The 14,348-nt window shown below is 32.6% G+C and overlaps 1 protein-coding gene across 4 annotated transcripts in view; it reads left to right on the forward strand.

Moving 5' to 3' along the window:
* The window catches only part of KPNA5 (karyopherin subunit alpha 5), a 47,060-nt gene extending 39,384 nt beyond the window's left edge, over window positions 1–7,676 (forward strand). Inside the window, exons 13-14 of one of the 4 annotated variants that reach the window (XM_029224334.1) lie at window positions 1,272–1,450; window positions 6,281–6,528. In XM_029224334.1, the coding sequence (XP_029080167.1) occupies window positions 1,272–1,450; window positions 6,281–6,468 (367 nt within the window). In that variant the 3' untranslated portion in view covers window positions 6,469–6,528. Of the gene's footprint in view, window positions 1–1,271; window positions 1,451–3,710; window positions 3,749–6,280 lie in introns of those variants that run through there. The other 3 variants (XM_029224336.1, XM_029224335.1, XM_029224337.1) reach the window with 3 other exon arrangements.
* Window positions 7,677–14,348: the final 6,672 nt, after the last annotated feature.

Genomic DNA, 14,348 nt, shown 5'->3' on the forward strand with positions numbered 1-14,348 from the left:
GAGCCTGTGCTCTGCAACGGGAGAGGCCACAACAGTGAGAGGCCCGCGTGCCGCAAAAAAAAAAAAAAAAAGTATTAGTATGAATCAGGTGTCCAAACTGCGATCATTATTTTTCTAGCCAGTTTTCACTATTTCATTAACTCTACATATATGGGAAGAAGTCTTGATCTCAGATAAGGTTCAGCATGCATATCACTAATATTTACTGAGTGCCAGTTGTTGTGCTAAGTCGTTTCAATTATTCAGCATCAGCAGTGCATCAGATACTTTCAAGTATTTTCTTTTCTTTAACTTTATAACTCTGTGAGATAGCTATTCATTCAGCAATTATATTTGATCAGTCACAGTAATAATAGTATATGGCAAGTGAGTGCTCCAGTGAAGGTATGCACATTTAAAAAAGCCAGGGGGTGGGGGGATGGAAACTGTTACTGAATACCTGCAGTATTCTTACAGCAACCTTCTGAGTTTGGTACTATTATTATTCCCACTTAAGATGTGGAAACTGAGGCACAGAGAACTTACTCAAAAATCACACAACTAATAAGGAGTGGAATTAGGACTTGAAGCCATGCAGCCTGGCTTTAGAGCATATTTAATATGGACCTCAGGACATGCTTAATGTGGACTTTTTGCCAAGTGAACAAATCAGTTACTTTAAGGAGCTAATAACAACTAGAAAAGGAAAAAAGCATTAGGAAATGAGTAGAATAGTTTTTGTGATCATTATTTATTAAAATTATTCACAACATGGCCTGTTTTGCTCCTAGAAGCCGTCTATGCTTCTGAAACATAGCAGATGTTTTAGAACATTAACTACAATTGTTTTTGTGGGAAATTTCCTGAAGTTTGATTTAGATGTCTTCTCCATCTTCATTTCTACCTATCCCCATATGACTCCATGTGTTTCATGGGCTAACTAACCATAAAAATCAAAACCAAAAATAAACCTTGAGCCCATTATTCTTAGTGCTCATACGCTATGCAAAAACAGGTGTAAGTACCAATTTGCTTGCATGTATTTTTTTCTAATATTTGTAATACCATTTATTGCTAATTATGTTAACTTACGAAACTAGGAGAGTAAGAATTTTCAGGTTCCTATGTAAGTGAAAATTTAAATTTTTTGATGTTTGAAATTGTATAGGAATACTTAATTGTTTATGTAGCATTTCGCTGAAGAATATTTTCATGTCATTGCTATAAATAATATTTATTTAAATCTTTTTAAATGTTTTTTCCCCACTTTTCTTTTTTTAATTACTCTGAAGGTATTTGGTAGCCTTAGGCTGCATTAAACCACTTTGTGACCTATTGACTGTTATGGACTCTAAAATAGTCCAAGTGGCTTTAAATGGACTTGAAAATATTTTACGTCTTGGAGAACAAGAATGTAAGCAGAATGGAATAGGCATTAATCCATACTGTGCCCTCATTGAAGAAGCATATGGTAAGCAGTCAAAAATTTATAATTACTCTCAATTTTTTAAATTGAGATACAAGTGATATATTGGTTTCATGTATATAACATAGTGATTCAATATTTGTATATACTGCAAAATGAGCATAATAATTTTAGTTCATGTCATGAAACATAGTTAAAAATTTTTTTCTTGTAATGAGCACTCTTCAGATTTACTCTCTTAGAAGCTTTCAAACATACAATACAGTATTATTAACTATAGTCCCCATTGCTGTACATTACTTCCCCAAAGCTTGTACAAACTAGAAGTTTGTGCCTTTTGGCAGCCCCTTTCACCCATATAATTCACCCCCCACCTGCTGCCTCTGGCAACCGCCAATCTGTCTGTACTCTGTATCTATGAGCTCGTTTTTTGTTTGTTTGTTTATTTGTTTGTTTTTTTAGATTCTACATATAAGTGATATTATACAGTATTTGTCTTTATCTATGACTTGTTTCACTGACTGTAATGCCCTTAGGGTCCATCCAGGTTGTTGCAAATGGCAAGATTTCCTTCTTTTTTATGGCTGAATAATATTCCACTGTGTATGGAATGAATATATATATATATATATATATATATATATACACACACACACACACACACATATACATATACATTTTCTTATCCACTCATTCTTTGATGGATACTTAGATTGCTTCCATGTCTGGGCTATTGCAAATAATGCTGAAGTGAACATGAGGGTTCATAAGGTTTTTGAGTTAGTGTTTTCATTTTCTTCAGATAAATGACCAGAAGTAGAATTGCTGGATTATACAACACTTATATTTTTAATTTTTTGAGGAGCCTCTGTACTGTCTTCCATAGTGGTTGCATCAGTTTACATTCCCACCAACACTGCACAAGGGTTCCCTTTCTCCACATCCTTGCCAACGCTTGTTATCTTGTCTTTTTCATAATAGTTATTCTAACAGGTATAAAGTGGTACCTTGTTGTGGTTTTGATTTGCATTTCCCTGATGATTAATGATGTTGAGCATCTTTTCATGTACCTGCTGGCCATCTGTGTATCTCCTTTGGAAAAATGTCCATTCAGATCTTCTGCCCATTTTTTAATTGGATAGTTTGGTTTTATGCTATTGAGTTGTATGAATTCTTTATATATTTTGGATATTAAACCCCTACCAGGTATATGATTTGCAAGTACTTTCTCTCATTTCATAGGTTATCTTTTCATATTATTGATGTTTTCCTTTGCTGTGCAGAAGTTTTTTAGTGTGATGTGGTCCCACTTGTTTATCTTTACTTTTGTGGTCTTTTCTTTTGGCATCAACTTCAAAATTCAAAAAACCATCGCCAAGACGAATGTCGAGGAGCTTACCACCTATATTTTCTTCTAGGAGTTTTATGGTTTCATGTGTTACATTTGAGTCTTTAATCCATTTGGAGCTAGCTTTTGAGTATGGTGTAAGATGGTGGTCCAGTTTCATTCTTTTGCATGTAGCTATCATTTTCACAGCATCACCTATTGAAAAGACTGTCCTTTTCCCCCATTGCATATTCTTGGCTCCTTTGTCATAAATTAATTGACTATATATGTGGGTTTATTTCTGGGCTCTCTACTCTGTTCCACTGATCTGCTTATATGCCAATACTATACTGTTTTGGTTATTATAGCTTTATAATATAGTGTGTAAATCAGGGAGCATGATGCCTCCAGCTGTGTTCTTCTTTCTCAAGATTTCTTTGGCTATTTGGGTTCTTTTGTGGTTCTATACAAATTTCAGATTAATTGTTATATTTCTGTGAAAAATGCCATTGGAATTTTGATGGAGATTGTATTGGATCTGTAGATTGCTTTGGATAGTATGAGCATTTTAACAGTATTAATTCTTCTAATCCATGAGCATAGAATGTCTTTCTGTTTATGTGTGTCTTCTTTAGTTTCTGTCATCATAGTTTTCATTGTACAGGTCTTTCATGAACCTCCTTGGTTAAGTTTATTCCAAGGCATTTTATTCTTTTTGATGGAATTGTAAATGGGATTGTTTTCCTTATTTCTCTTTCTGATAGTTTGTTATTAGGGTATAGAAATGCAACAGATTTTTGTATATTGATTTTATATCCTGTGGCTTTACTGAATTCATTGATTAGTTGTAACAGTTTTTTGGTGGGGTCTACAATTTTCTGTATATAATATGTCATCTGCAAATGGTGACAGTTTTACTTCTTCATTTCTGAATTGAATGACTTTTATTTCTTTTTATTGCCTAATTGCTCTGGCTAGGACTTCCATTACTATGTTGAATAAAAGTGATGAGAATGGACAATCTTGTCTTGTTCCTGATCTTCGAGGAAAAGCTTTCAGCTTTCCACTGTTGAGTATGATGTTACCTGTGGGCTTGTCATATATGGCCTTTATTATGTTAAGGTACATTCACTATATACCCACTTTGTTGAGAGTTAGTCAATTCTTAATTATCTACCATAGGCATTTTCCCCCTCTAATTCTATAAAAATATTTTGTGTAAAAGCAGTATAATATTTTTGATATCTTTTTTTTACAGTTACCCTTAATTCTATTATCTTAACAATTTCTTTTTATTATTTACCATCCTTTTTACATTGCCCTTATGCAGAATTAGTTTACATTGATATAATTGCAGTCCGTGTATAGTTTGGTGTTCTACTTTTAACATTTTGGAGAAATTTTACATTTTCTCCAAACAATACATAATTTCTGTGATTTGCATAATTTTCTGTGATTTGCAATAGCCACATAATGTTATAAAAAGAGAATGTTGCATGCTGTTTTAGCCATATTAAGTGGGGTTTTAGCCACACTCTTGTAGTTGACCATTAGTTTGTTTCCAATTCGTTTTGCATTTTACATATGCCAAAATAAACATCTTTCTGATGCTTATTTTTTAATATTTTTATTAAAAATATTATATCATTAATATATTTTAATATTTATAATATACAAAATAATAATATACAAATAATACAAAATATACAAAAATATAATATTTATTAATATTTTTCTTCTGTTGAGTTAATACTTGGGGATAAAATTTCAAGAATATTATTGCTGAGCTTGGGCACAAACTTCTTTTTAAGTTTTTGATACGTTTTCTCATTTTGCTTTCTGAAGGCATGTTACTCGGCAGTGTCACTGCCTCTTACTTGTTTTGTTGATTTTGCTGATTTAGCTAATGTAAAATGGTACCACCAAGTTGTTTTTCTGTGTTTCTTGTTTTATTTCATGTAGAAAGTGGTGTGTATTTTCCATGTGTTAGTATATTTTCTTATCTCAATTACATCTTTATTATACTTTGTCCAGTTACCAACTTGTCGTTTTTTGTAAAATTTTGAATTAATTTTATTTTATAGTTTATTTTAATACAGCTTTTCTCCCATCCTTTTTACCTTTTTAATTTAATGAGATAAACTATGTTCTTTTATAATTAATAAATGGTTCAGCCTAATATTCTATTCCTTCAAAGTTTACAAAGTCATTGTCCTCACAGAGATTTGATGAAAATTATTTTATTTATTGGCTAGATTTTTCTGATTGGAGTCTTAAAATATTTAACTTAGCTCACATGGAATTTATTTTAGGATAACACATGAATCTAAGTCAGTATTTTTTCCTCTCAATATATTTCCATTAAATATTCACTTTCTGTCTTAAGTCCTATTATATTATATGGTTGAGTCAAGCTTTTATTTGTAATTCTTGAACCAAGCCTGGGAGATCACTTTGCCTTTATTTCAAATTATATAGTGTCAATGGTTAAAACATCATATAAATAAAAGTTATCAATCACTGATATAAGAATATTTCCTTACTACAATCATTATTTTGATCCCAAGTTATACTAGAGTTTAGGCTATTCTATGATTGTATATAGATATGACTACTTTGCTTATTCCTTATATCCTGCAATCATATAATTGAAGAGGTTTATCTGTAATAAGTGAAAAAGATTTTTAACATCACCCAGACTTGTATGTAGATTATTTTCTTGTGAGCAATAAAATAGAGCACTGTAGATTCTCCTTATACTATCGAAATGAGCTTTTTCAGTTTCACTTATAGGCTGTATTGGATTTGCAAATAGTATTCATTTATCCTTATTGATACATTTTGGCTCATTCTGTGAGAGAACTTGTGTGGTAGCTTGCTTGTATTTTAGTTTTTTATTTTTATTTTATTGCTTTCCCTTTTTGTGCTTTTTATTTAGCACAGTTACTCTGGAAACAACTTGTGGAGTTACATAATGTAAAACTGTCATTTTAAAATTCAGAAACTAAAGTACAGAGGAACCAAACTTATTTGGGAAAAATCACACAACTAGAAGGGTGGAGTCTATGATCTTCCTACTCTCCAGCCTGTGCTTATTCTTCATACCACATCGCCCCATTCTTTCATCCTTGAAGTATAAGGCATAAGTGTTGGCTATCAGTATGTGCAAAAATTAGATTAAAGTTATGATATCACTTATATGTAGAATCTAAAAAATACTACAAACTAGTGAATATAACAAAAAAGCAGACTCTTATAGAGTAAACTAGTGGTTACCTGTGGGGTGGAGGAGTGGGAAGTACAAACTATTGGGTGTAAGATAGGCTCAAGGATGTAGTATACAGCACAGGGAATATAGCCAATATTTTGTAATAACTGTAAATGGAAAGTAACCTTTAAAAATTATATTTTAATCTTTTTAATTAGATAAAAATAACAATCCAATTGCCAGTGGACTGATGGATGCTATTGATTCATTATTTTGACTTAAATATATGTTGAAATTCGAGTAACAACTTTGTTTTTGTACATATGCTTTGCGTTAATAGGCCTGGATAAAATCGAATTTCTTCAAAGTCATGAAAATCAGGAAATTTACCAAAAGGCTTTTGATCTGATTGAACATTACTTTGGTGTAGAAGATGACGACTCCAGTATTGTACCTCACGTGGATGAAAACCAACAACAGTTTGTATTTCAGCAGCAGGAAGCACCAATGGAAGGGTTTCAACTTTAACTTGGTAGGAGGAAAAATTAATGGCTAAAAAGGGTAGCTTCAGATATCTCCCTTTTCTTGTAATGTCATTAGGAATATTTGATGTGTTTTTATGTAGAACAAAAAAGAAAGATGTTAATGCACTTTTAAAAAGCAAAACAAAACAAGTTTCCATCCATATGCAACCTTTTATTATAGTTTTGTTGTTATTTTGGTGTGCCTGTATATATGTCTTTCATCGTTCTTTTTGTATCTATTTGTGAACAATTAAATACATTATGAGATTATTTAATAATTTAAGCCTGAAAAGGAAAACTTTAGTAAAGTATTACAATAATGGTTCTGAATTTTTCTAGCATTCTTAGAAACTGCACATTAGCAGTACAGCTGTCGATAATTGCATTTTGGCAGTAAGTTTGATATGCCCATTCTTTACTAAATCTACCTCTCAAAGCAAAAACAAAACAAAAGAGCTTCAGAAGCATGAAACAGAGAAAAAGCTAAATTAGAATGTGAAAATAGCTATTACCTTAAATTATAAATCACTGTGCTATAAGTTATACTTTGCAAAAAAAAAAATTACTACAGAAAACCTGTAAAAGTTACTTATAAAATACAGAAGAAATATTGTACTGATAATCAATTAAAATGTGGCAATTGTGAAGAGAGAAGCTGTTCTTCATGTTGGACACATTAAAATGATTACACAACATTTAAATGTTTGTGTTTTTAACATATAAATGCTATTATATTAGTATATTTTGTATTTTGACCAAATATGCCAACATTTTTGAAATAGTGTTTTATTATTTTTTCACTGCTCATTTTAAAGAGCATCATGAGATGCCATCATGAATCTAAAGTAGTGCTGCATAGCAAAAATAATACTGTATTCCTTTCTCTGATTTTTCAGAGCAGTAATTGAAAAGTTTCACTTTCTATGTAATAATGAACTTAGGTACTTGAATGGCAAAATTCTCCTGAAGAAATCACCTTGTTATGTGTTAAATTTGATTAAATGGACTTAATGGTTTGGACACAAAAGGATGCTATTCATGAAAATTACTAAGGATTCTTTAATTGGTTGAACCCTATATTAGGATTTTTTTCCCCTTTGGTGATCCTCAAAGGGTCAAACTGCTGCTTGTTAATGAACCATCGTATTAGATTACATTTGTATCAGATTCGTCAATATAATGTGTGTGTTTATGTATTAACAGCAAAAACCTCTTCATACTGTGAAACTTTAAAAAAAAAGTTTCAATAGAAAATTATATATATTTATTTACAGATACATATATATGTGTGTGTGTGTTTTTCTCACAGTACTATACTTGGTAGTTTTCTAAGCAGATATGGTACTGTTGAATCAGTCTTTTCATTAGTATAGTTACGTGCAGGCTATTTACATTTCCAATTGTATACCTAAAATACTTGTTTAAAAATTAGTTTACTGATGTTTTAAGATGGGAACTAAAAGCATTTTTGATATGATTCATAGTCTATAAAGAAAGGTTTCATTTATGATAGCATTTATAATGTTTCTGCTGGAAATCAGAGGTATGTTACAAGAAGGAAATGTATATAGGAGTACTTTTAAATAGTATGACACTTTGTAAATTAAATATCATGAAACTAAGCTTTTGGCAAGACACTTAAAAACCTACAAGCTATACAATACAGGTTTAAATGGTGTCCACAATGCTGACTGCATCTGCCAAACCTCTTTTATATTGTTAAGTATAAGATTGTATCTGTGCCCTTTTTATTGTAGTAGAAGTTATGCAGTTCAGTATATGTATATTCAAAAGAACAGGGTAGTTATATTAAAGATCACCAAATTGTTGGTGAATTTATCAGATAAACACTTTTTTGTGATGCAGATAGTCTATAAGTATCAGGTGACAGGGTGTTCCACTCTTTCTAATCAACTGAACTTGTTAATGCAGCATAATTCATAAACTAACCAGCTGTGCCTGCTTTTTTTTTGAGGACCCTATAGTCACATTAATAAATCTTTAAGCTAAGTCTTTCAAACAAAATAGTTCTTACAGAAGGAAAAATAATAGAAATAATAGAATGACCTTTGAGGGGAGGATTTTTAAATTTTTGCCAGTGAAATAAGCATTATATCTCTAAGTATAGAATTTGACCATATTTTAAGCATTTATATATAAAATTATATTTAATTCATTGGATCTGTTACTTGGGTAATTAATTTGATTAGATGTGAATGCAAGGGGTAATATGTAATAGTTGGTGTGGTGATGACTTTATTGAACCAATACTAGCAAATACTTTGTTCCTAAAAATTTTTTTAATATGACTACTCTTTTCAAATGTACTATTTTAAATGCTCCAAAATGTATTTTCATTAATCTTCACTGACCCTTGTGGGAAAAATTTTCTTTTTTCAACTTGCTTTCCTAAGATTTATTATATTTTAATCCGAGAGAAACTGTGCCAAAAAAAAAAAAAAGAAAACATGTTGTAAAAGGGCAATGCATGCAACATTAATGTAAAAATCAAGAGAATACTTGAAAGAGTCCTTTACATTTATTGAATTAAATTCGGTGTTTTATTTTTGTCTGAATTTGAATTTTTACTAGCTAATCTATGCAATTATGCTTACTTGTTTTATATTTGTAAGTACTTGACTCAATGCCCTGGGGTTTTTTTTACTCTAAGTTTTATTTTGAAAATTGTTCCTAGAACTTAATTTTTAGTGCCATTTTGTTCACTTGCTGGTAGCACTAGAACAAGCAAGCAAAAAATAAAAACCAAAAAAAAGTGATAAAATCTGTTGGCACAGAAACAGCATATCATTTGGTAACTGTAAAACGTATTTGCAGATAAAGGTTGATTTTTTGGATAAAGGACTTTTGTTGGACAAAGCATTACCTTTGCCTTCATATTTTTTCTTCTCTCAAGAAGGAGCATTATGGATAAAGTAATTATAATACAAAGTCTTCGTGGATTTTTGTTGCTGTTCTAAATTCAGCAATCTACTGGCTGCTTTGTGAAACTGTGAAATCAAAGTAATTGTTGTTAACCTTTACTCATTTTAGTTCATAGCATTACTGTTTTATGAAATGTAACATATTAGGAGCCAATATGATGGATCTCTAAAAGGATAATGCATCTTTAAATTCTAATTGGGAAGTGGGATGAGGGGAAGATATTCTTGCCAAACTAAATAAACCAACATTTGAGTAGTATGCAATATTATAAAATGTTACAGCACTATATTAAAAATAATAAAATACTATTTTACGATTGCATTTATATAAGTGTCTGTTTCATTTGTTTTCACTTATGATTGTATATGCCTAATAAAGCAAAAATAGATGCCCTGATTCATTAAAATTCCATCCCCTTTCTAAAACCAGTAAGATTTCATGGGTAGCATTATCTGATAAAGTAGTATGTTGCTTTTATTTCAGAACTTGTATATTCAGCTGTAACGGGGAACATATCCAATTTATCTTTGTAGCTCAAGTCTTGGCAGCTAGTGGGACATTCACATGTTTCAGCTGAGATTATTTTTCCTTTTCTGTTATTTTAATGCAGTACAATGCATTTATTTAAGGCTTAGAGTTTTAAACCTAATAAATACGAGGGAATGTCTGATTTAACTTCCTTAATATACTGTGAAACACAAAATCACACAGTAGCCAAGCTTAGGCCCTCCTAGCTTACTGTTTTTATTTTTTTCTTCTTCCATTACCATGGTTTTCTGTTGTTCATTTTTTTTGTGGGGCGGGGTGTTTGTTTGTTTTGGCTGGCGTCATTTCCTTCAGTATTTGAAACTATGTTAATCACAGAATAGTGAAACTAATTGGATCAATTATTTTTAGGGTTTCTTGCTCCCAGTAAAGTGGTCAGCAATTTTAGTGGGAAATGAATTCCTGAAAATGTATGAAAATATAATGTACAGGTCAAACAATAGATTTAAACACACAGTGGAGTTCCCATCGCAGAAATCCTTAAGTATACCCTTTAATTATGTGTTTGCTCAGTTGTATATTTGTTCTTTCATTTTTTACCTTTCATATTTGAACAGTTTACCACTGAAATTAAATGAGCATATGATTCCCCCCTTTCAGGACATCTAATGATTTTCATGTTTGCTTCAGTAGTTTAAGTTTTAAGAGATACATACATCATATCATTATTAGTAGCACTTTAACATTTCAATTTTCCATTCTGTTTTGAAATAAAAATTTCAAGTAGTTGCACTTGCAAGCACTGCTCTATAGCACTACCAGAACCAAAATGTTGATTGGGAGCAACCCCACCAAGTAAAAGAGCTTGGAGTGTTCACTAGTTTATGCATAAATATTTAAATTTGGAAACAGTAGGCAGTTTAGGGAATTTAATGTGCAATTCCCCAAAGTACCTGTTATTTAAAAATTGGGAGTTTTAAACTTTGGACAATATTACTTTTGAGGGATCCCTCCTGTTCCCTTTCAGTTATGGTTGTTTTTTTAAACTGTTCTAAAAAAGCATGGCAAAATTTAATATATTCTTTGTTTAGGGTTTCAGCATGACTATTTTCTGAGCATTCCAACTTTTTTTTTTCTTTTTACATCTTTATTGGAGTATAATTGCTTTACAACGGTGTGTTAGTTTCTGCTTTATAACAAAGTGAATCAGTTATACATATGTTCCCATATCTCCTCCCTCTTGTGTCTCCCTCCCTCCCACCCTCCCTATTCCACCCCTCTATGTGGTCACAAACCACCGAGCTGATCTCCCTGTGCTATGCGGCTGCTTCCCACTAGCTATCTACCTTACGTTTGGTAGTGTATATATGTCCATGCCACTCTCTCGCTTTGTCACAGCTTAGCCTTCCCCCTCCCCATATCCTCAAGTCCATTCTCTAGTAGGTCTCTGTCTTTATTCCTGTCTTACCCCTAGGTTCTTCATGACATTTTTTTCCCTTAAATTCCATATATATGTGTTAGCATACAGTATTTGTCTTTCTCTTTCTGACTTACTTCACTCTGTATGACAGACTCTAGGTCCATCCACCTCATTACAAATAGCTCAGTTTCGTTTCTTTTTATGAGTGAGTAATATTCCATTGTATATATGTGCCACATCATCTATCCATTCATCCGATGATGGACACTTAGGTTGTTTCCATCTCCTGGCTATTGTAAATAGAGCTGCAGTAAACATTTTGGTACATGACTCTTTTTGAATTATGGTTTTCTCAGGGTATATGCCCAGTAGTGGGATTGCTGGGTCATACGGTAGTTCTATTTGTAGTTTTTTAAGGAACCTCCATACTGTTCTCCATAGTGGCTGTACCGATTCACATTCCCACCAGCAGTGCAAGAGTGTTCCCTTTTCTCCACACCCTCTCCAGCATTTATTGTTTCTAGATTTTTTGATGATGGCCATTCTGACCGGTGGGAGATGATATCTCATTGTAGTTTTGATTTGCATTTCTCTAATGATTAATGATGTTGAGCATTCTTTCATGTGTTTGTTGGCAGTCTGTATATCTTCTTTGGAGAAATGTCTATTTAGGTCTTCTGCCCATTTCTGGATTGGGTTGTTTGTTTTTTTGTTATTGAGCTGCATGAGCTGCTTGTAAATTTTGGAGATTTAATCCTTTATCAGTTGCTTCATTTGCAAATATTTTCTCCCATTCTGAGGGTTGTCTTTTGGTCTTGTTTATGGTTTCCTTTGCTGTGCAAAAGCTTTGAAGTTTCATTAGGTCCCATTTGTTTATTTTTGTTTTTATTTCCATTTCTCTAGGAGGTGGGTCAAAAAGGATCTTGCTGTGACTTATGTCATAGAGTGTTCTGCCTATGTTTTCCTCTAAAAGTTTGATAGCTTCTGGCCTTACATTTAGGTCTTTAATCCACTTAGAGCTTATTTTTGTGTATGGTGTTAGGGAGTGATCTAATCTCATACTTTTACATGTAGCTGTCCAGTTTTCCCAGCACCACTTATTGAAGAGGCTGTCCTTTCTCCACTGTACATTCCTGCCTCCTTTATCAAAGATGAGGTGACCATATGTGTGTGGGTTTATCTCTGGGCTTTCTATCCTGTTCCATTGATCTATATTTCTGTTTTTGTGCCAGTACCATACTGTCTTGATTACTGTAGCTTTGTAGTATAGTCTGAAGTCTGGGAGCCTGATTCCTCCAGCTCCGTTTTTCTTTCTCAAAATTGCTTTGCCTATTCGGGGTCTTTTGTGTTTACATACAAATTGTGAAATTTTTTGTTCTAGTTCTGTGAAAAACGCCAGTGGTAGTTTGATAGGGATAGCATTGAATTTGTAGATTGCTTTCTGTAGTAGAGTCGTTTTCACAACGTTGATTCTTCCAATCCAAGAACATGGTATATCTCTCTATCTATTTGTATCATCTTTAATTTCTTTCATCAGTGTCTTATAATTTTCTGCATACAGGCATTTTGTCTCCTTAGGTAGGTTTATTCCTGGATATTTTATTCTTTTTGTTGCAGTGGTAAATGGGAGTGTTTTCTTGATTTCACTTTCAGATTTTTCATCATTAGTGTATAGGAATGCAAGAGGTTTCTGTGCATTAATTTTGTACCCTGCTACTTTACCAAATTCATTGATTAGCTCTAGTAGTTTTCTGGTAGCATCTTTAGGATTCTGTATGTATAGTATCATGTCATCTGCAAACAGTGACAACTTTACTTCTTTTCTGATTTGGATTCCTTTTATTTCCTTTTCTTCTCTAATTGCTGTGGCTAAAACTTCCAAAACTATGTTGAATAAGAGTGGTGAGAGTGGGCAACCTTGTATTGTTCCTGATCTTAGTGGAAATGGTTTCAGTTTTTCACCATTGAGGACGATGTTGGCTGTGGGTTTGTCATATATGGCCTTTATTATGTTAAGGAAAGTTCCCTCTGTGCCTACTTTCTGCAGGGTTTTTATCATAAATGGGTGTTGAATTTTGTCGAAAGCTTTCTCAGCATCTATTGAGATGATCATGGTTTTTCTCCTTCAATTTGTTAATATGGTGTATCATGTTGATTGTTTTGCGTATATTGAAGAATCCTTGCATTCCACTTGATCATGGTGTATGATCCTTTTAATGTGCTGTTGAATTCTGTTTGCTACTACTTTGTTGAGGATTTTTGCATCTATGTTCATCAGTGATATTGGCCTGTAGTTTTCTTTCTTTGTGACATCCTTGTCTGGTTTTGGTATCAGGGTGATGGTGGCCTCGTAGAATGAGTTTGGGAGTGTTCCTCCCTCTGCTATATTTTGGAAGAGTTTGAGATCTCTTTTTCTTGGATTGATTCCCTTGATCATTATGTAGTGTACTTCTTTGTCTCTTCTAATACTCTTTATTTTAAAGTCTATTTTGTCTGATATGAGAATTGCTACTCCAGCTTTCTTTTGGTTTCCATTTGCATGGAATATCTTTTTCCATCCCCTTACTTTCAGTCTCTATGTGTCTCTAGGTCTGAAGTGGGTCTCTTGTAGACAGCATATATATGGGTCTTGTTTTTGTATCCATTAAGCCAGTCTGTGTCTTGGTGGGAGCATTTACTCCATTTACATTTAAGGAAATTATCGATATGTATGTTCCTATTCCCGTTGTTTGATAGAATTCACCTGTGAAGCCATCTGGTTCTAAGCTTTTGTTTGTTGGAAGATTTTTTAATCACAGTTTCAATTTTAGTGCTTGTGATTGGTCTGTTCATATTTTCTATTTCTTCCTGATTCAGTCTTGGCAGGTTGTGCATTTCTAAGAATTTGTCCATTTCTTCCAGGTTGTCCATCTTATTGGCATAGAGTTGCTTGTAGTAATCTCTCATGATCTTTTGTATTTCTGCAGTGTCAGTTGTTACTTCTTTTTCATTTCTAATTCTATTGATTTGAGTCTTCTCCCTTTTTTTCTTGATGA

This window comes from Monodon monoceros, unplaced genomic scaffold (assembly GCF_005190385.1).
Source record: "Monodon monoceros isolate NGI ecotype Baffin Bay Population unplaced genomic scaffold, NGI_Narwhal_1 Super_Scaffold_15, whole genome shotgun sequence".
In the NCBI taxonomy this organism is placed as follows: Eukaryota; Metazoa; Chordata; class Mammalia; order Artiodactyla; family Monodontidae; genus Monodon; species Monodon monoceros.